Consider the following 6,329-nt stretch of genomic DNA (forward strand, 5'->3'; position numbering starts at 1 on the left):
AACAGCTTGTAATCATGCTCCCTGATTAATTAGGCCTTTTGACATTAAGCAAGGGATTCAGGGCTTACTTGATCCACTCAACATATGGATCCAACTACTGAATTGCTCTCTGGGGGAATTGCTCCTCTCTGTGCATTGCATAGGAATCGACTCTTTTATCCCAGCTCCCCCAGCTACCCTCTCTCACCTCCAGCACTCGCCATTGGCCACCTGATGATAAAGGTTGTATAAAATCTATCTCAGAACAAAGTAAAGTAAAACAGCAGATAACATGAACACTACAGCAGAAAGACAGAGAGCTAATGACAGAGTTTATTTCCTCCAGAAAAGTTTTAGTTTTCTCAGGTTTCTAGCCAAAGCGCTCTTGACTTCCTTGTTTCGAATACTGTAGACAAACGGGTTCAACATCGAGTTCACCACGCTGTACATCACGCTGATGATGCGGTCCTTCTCCAAGGAAAATGCAGATGCTGGGCGGATGTATGTGTATAGCACTGGGCCATAGTTCAGAGTCACTGCTGTCAGGTGGGCAGAGCAAGTGGAAAATGCCTTGAATCTCCCTTCTGTTGAAGGCATCCTGCATATTTTGGCAATAATGAGGATGTAGGATATGGTAATGCAGAAACAGGGACTCAGCAGGACTAAGGTTGTTTCAGTTAGCTGAAGGAGCTCATTTGGGGATGTGTCTGAGGTGGACAGTTTCAAGAGTGGTGGTAGGTCACAGAAGTAGTGGCGGATCTGATTGGATGCTGAATATGATAATCGTGCTGCCATAATGCTGTGTGCTGCTGAATGCAGATTGACGAAAACCCAAGATGCGGCCACCAGCCTCACTTGGACTCCCCTGCTCATTATCATAGCATAGTGCAGTGGCTTACTGATTGCCAAGTATCTATCCACAGCCATGGTGGCCAACAGGAAATCTGTCATGGTACCTAAGGCGAAAAAAAAGTGCATTTGCACAAAACACCCATAGAAAGATATGCTTTTCTTTTCCAAGAAGATGTTGGCTAGAAGTTTTGGGACTGTGGAAGTCGTCAGGCAAATGTCTACGAAAGATAAGATACTTAGAAAAAAGTACATGGGCGTGTGGAGATGAGAATCCACTCGGATAATAAAAATAATGGTGCCGTTTCCCATCAGGGTCACCAAATACATCAGTAGGAAAACCACAAAAAGGATTATTCTGTGCTCCGGAGGCTCAGAAAACCCTAGAAGGATGAATTCAGACACTGTGCTTTGATTCATTTTCTCCATCATCTTCAGAGCTTGGACCTTCAAGAAGAACAATGCTTTGTTTATTGAGATGTCATCAATTAGCCCCACTCACATTATCATATTTAAAAAAAATTTTTAATATGCCTATTTAACTAATAGGATTTAGGAAGCCCACCACCGGAAAAAAAAAACATTTTATAGATCTTTGAACTACTTTTACTGCCAATTAATAGAGGAGTAGAAATAATCCCTGAAGTTGGATTGACAAGGAGGTGATAAGTCAACAAAATAAACAATAAGCAGTTAAATAATCTGACTCCAGGTTTAAGTAGCGACGTGTCTTGGAATTTAAAGGCAGCCATGACCAAGAGAAGGATATGGCAAGAGTAACAAAAAAGATGCTACCAATTATAGTTGATGTCAAGAACAAATCAACACAAAGAGACTTAAATGGAGAGACAACCAATGGAAATATGAAGAGGTGAAACGAGAGACTATTGAGTAAGGAAACAAATGAAATCAGTGAGTGAGGTCATAAATGGCCACAATGAATCAGTGAAGTTTGGAGAGATATTGTAAAAGACAGAAGAAGCCAGCGTTAGGAAGACAACTATTGATGACACACAGATGAAGAGGAAGGCAACAAAAGGAGAAAATATAGAAAGACATTGGAGAATTTGTGGGATTGAATATCAGACAATATCAGACAGTGGAAAGAGACATGAGAGAAAATGAAGGTCAGAAATAAACAGTGAGAGGTTACTGAAGATGGACATTAACAGGAATTAATTTCATCCAAGTACAAGAAAGGGTGGAAAAGAAGAAATTCCTGTGTGGGTGAATTTGGCAATGCAAGGAGGGAGGGGAAATACAACTGTTATTTAGAAAGAAAGCATTGAGGGACAGATTGTTTGGAGGAATGAGAAAATAAGTCAGTTGAAAAAAAACAGGACAGTAGGATGAGAAGGAATGAGAATGATGGAGGCTAAGATGCAAAACAGACATGTTTCACAGGGATAATAGTAAAGTAAAAGGTTGGGAAAGCCACCAAGAATGTGAGCCAAATAACACTAGGACAAATATATAAACAAGTGAATCAAGTAATAATTTTAAAAAAGTGGGAGAAATGTGTGTAGTTTGAACTGAAATGCCATCAAAACAACAGCAGTTGAAAACCCAATAAGACCCCTCAACATCTAAACTGAAAACAAAGTGAAGTAAGAGAAAGTAAAAAAATAGGGTTATGAATGTGATAAGTAACATTTTTACCTTTTCAATGTACCATCTAAATTAAAAGAGAATACTTTGAAAAGAAGTGACCCTGTTTGTAATGCTATATTTTTTTAACACATTTTATATTATCCTATTATTTAATGATACAATACATAACTGTGGTTTAAAGCAATGCAAGCCCTGTAATTACAATCTTGCTTCACATAAAGTGCAGTCACAGTCCATATTTTCATAGAAACATTATGGACCTTATTCAGAAAATACTTTTATGATTACAGGAAGTGGTCCTCCTGTAGCATTACTTCACATACTCATAAATACATTTTTTGAAGCATGGATAGAGATGTCCACCTACGGCAGCCCTTTCTCCTATGTGTGGACTTCTCCGTCACTAGTGTGGAATCCTCCACACATGTAGGTCTACTTCTTTTGAGTAAATATATGAGCTGCAAAGTGCAGTTACAGGAAAATGGAGAACATGTACTACAAAATGAAAGGCAGAAAGGACAAATTAAGGTGGAACATTCACATACAGAAACACACATAAAAAAGGATATGTCAGATGCTGAATTGGATTTAGTCAGAGATATATGACTCCATGTAGGCATAAATCTATGTGTGTAGATATTTCTGCCTGAAAATTACCTTTGTGAATTGAGCCCTCTATACATAACACTTAAGCAGCATCAGTTAATTGATATATGGATATATTTTATAAGACTCCAACAACGTTTTTATTGGTGAATTCCTCATTAGCTTCAAATGTTTTGAGTTCACCCACAGTGATCTTAAAATAATTACAGTAATTTTCACTAACATTAGGACAAATTCTAGGGCCTGATTTCGATGTAGGACGGACCGGAGTCCGTCTGACATCGCTCTGGAAATAGAACCGAACGACCTCCTGTCGTCGGTTCCAGCCCAGCTACCCTATTCGGTCGTAATGCTGTACTTTGCTAGGAGAGCATGCATTCCAAACTGAATGCATGCTCTCATAGTAAACAGCAGAGGTGCAGTTCATCCTTGCACCCCATGGCAAGTACCTCAAGGTACTAACACTTGTGAAGTGAGAAACGTTTCTCACTTCTTGGAGGGCTGGGAGGAATTTGCGAGGTGAGTGCACCCTCCCTTGTATTAACACTGTTGCATTAAAAGTACTCCCCTAGTTGTTGCACCGGCAGAGCCTGGATAGCTTTAACGACTAAACCCTGAGTTGACACTGGTGGAATGTCCCTACATGAAGCTCACAATCATGCATCACCAGTAATTGAGGGAGGAGGCAACTTCTTTTGTTTTATATTCCCTCACACGCCCTAGTGGTGTCATGCTTCACCATCGGGACACCCTGACGCCTAGAAGTCAGGGTGGGCTTGACCATGTCTCAGGGAGCTCTAAGAAGATTTTTTAAGTTAGGGGGGATGCAGATTAAAAATCCATTGTCAGATCCCAGTTTCCCTTTATTCTTGGATCTGGCAAGGATATTAAAAAGATAAAGGAATAGGGTTGTGTGGGATATTATGGTCCTAAGACCCTACTGACAACATGTTTCAGTTCCCTGATGCTCCATGAAGGGTGCTAGACTTTCTTCGGGGCGAAGACTGTGACCCCCTGGAAGTAGAGAGGTATGGGATTTTCCCTACACTCTATTTAATAAGGGCAGATAGCTGCTCCTTATCCATGTACGTATTATTTGTTATCAGTCCATCTGTAGAACGACAAAAACAACATAATAACCACCATAGTATCTTGTACTCATAGTATACAGGGTTGTCTATCATGCATTTGTGCCAGTATCCCCGTGAATAGACATTCCGAAGGTGACACAATCATGAACTATAATTTTCAAATGAGAGCATGTATCCGTTCAATAACGTGTCTCTACAAAGCACTCATGTCCGTGTTATACCCGTTTGGCATCTTGCATTATACTAGTGTGTGTAACATTAGGTGGAACTCTCGTGCCATCCGTTCCCATACATGCCTGCCGTTAAAAATCGCTATACCACTCACTCATCCCATTCACTCCGTATACTATGAGTACATGATACTATGGTGGTTATTATGTTGTTTTTGTCGTTCTACAGATGGAGTGATGAAAAAAAATACGTACATAGATGAGGAGCAGCTATATGCCATTATTAAATAGAGTGTAGGGAAAATCCCATAACTCTTTACTTCCAGGGGGTCACAGTCTTCGCCCTGAAGAAAGTCCAGCACCCTTCATGGGGAAACATGTTGGCAGTAGGGTCTTAGGACCCTAATATCCCACATGACCTTATTCCTTTATCTTTCTAATATCCTTGCCAGATCCAAGAATAAGGGAAACTGGGATATGACAGTGTATTTTTAATCTTTATCCCCCCCTGGGCCAAAAAAACTTCTAAGAGCTCCCTGAGACATGGTCGAGCCCACCCTGACTTCTAGGTGTCAGGGTGTCCCGATGATCAAGCATGATACTACTAGGGTGTGTGAGGGAATATAAAAATCAAAAGTAGTTGCCTCCTTCATGTAGGGACATTCCACCAGTGTCAACTCAGGGTTCAGTCATAAAAGCTATCCAGGCTCTGCCGGTTCAACAACTAGGGTAGTACTTTTCGTGCAACTGGCGCCTCAAAGTCCCTGCCATGGGGTGCAGGGATCAACAGGGGGCACCATAGGTGCCCCCAAGACTGCCATTCTATGGTCTTGCACCCATGGGGGGCCTGCTAGGGTCCCCCAAAGACAGTTTCCCAATGCCTTTCTGTGTCAGAAAGGCCGGCGCAGAAAAGTAGTGGGAACCTGCCATAGTAATCCCTCAGCCAGAAAGAGCCAGCCGAGGGATTGCTGAAGGCCTTTCGAATGGTGGACGGGCTCTTCCGAGCCATTTGGAAATCCTGTTTGGAATCATTTCCAACTGACTCCATTGAAATGTGTTGGTCGGAAACTATTCCAAACAGGAGATTACGATGCAGTAAGAATGGCTCTGACCGATAGCGCTTAATCTTCTATTTCCCTCAAAGTCCTATCATAAATACAGAAAAAGGCAAAAAGGTGACGAAGCCAGCGCCAACATGTGGTCTTGTCTCCATTAAGATAATCCATCAATCCCCTTCCACCTCTGAATTTCTCAATTCCAGAACCTTTGCACATATCCTTACAGTTCCATGTCTTCGTCTCCAAGGAGTCCTCTGTTTATGGCATACATAGACACTCTTGATTTGACATGTTAGAGCCTGTGTTAGAAATAAAATAACAAGCATGAACATTGCCGGCGCCATCTTGCCTAACAAGAGCCTCTGCGTGCGCGTAAGCGGCAACCATTTTAGACATCACGGCCATTTTATACTTTGCTGGTCACCTATGTTTCACTCTGACCTCGCTATCATCCCCCACTGCTCTGACTAAGCCTGAACTGATGCACTGGGGTCATAAAACATTGTAATCATGACAAAGCCCCGGAGCCACTTCCCGCCATAAACCCATTTGTCCTTTCATCCTCCATGCACAGGCAAGCCCCTGTGATAACCTCCTTCCGTGCACCTGGCCACTCAGTCTGGTCCCAGGCACTAACCGACCCCTGTGGACATTGTTTATTGCCTACACACGGCAGGGCTTGTTTCACCAACAAAGGGGCCTGACTTAATCAATAACCCAAAACCCTTAGATCTGACCGATCCCACGTGTTTTTAGATCCTGTCGGAATGTCCAGCTGCGAGATAGCGATCATCTGTTACATCTGGGTGGGGGACGATTGCTGCTGGGTCTGTGTGGGAACTAGCTTGAGGCGGGGATTCCAAGGATGTTTGACTATGCAATAAAATGATGCCATGAATGTTTGACCATGTAATAAACTGACGAAAAAGCATATAAAAGGCCAGGCCACAGAGATGCAGTTAGAG

General features: G+C 42.2%; 1 protein-coding gene across 1 annotated transcript; it reads right to left on the bottom strand.

The window, feature by feature from the left end:
• Window positions 1-312: 312 nt before the first annotated feature.
• On the bottom strand, window positions 313-1,260 carry LOC147709502 (olfactory receptor 1F1-like). The gene has a single exon (XM_086925502.1). The coding sequence runs from the start codon at window positions 1,258-1,260 to the stop codon at window positions 313-315; it is 948 nt and encodes a 315-aa protein (XP_086781628.1).
• Between the last annotated feature and the right edge of the window lie 5,069 nt (window positions 1,261-6,329).

This window comes from Lissotriton vulgaris, chromosome 6 (assembly GCF_964263255.1).
Source record: "Lissotriton vulgaris chromosome 6, aLisVul1.2, whole genome shotgun sequence".
In the NCBI taxonomy this organism is placed as follows: domain Eukaryota; kingdom Metazoa; phylum Chordata; class Amphibia; order Caudata; family Salamandridae; genus Lissotriton; species Lissotriton vulgaris.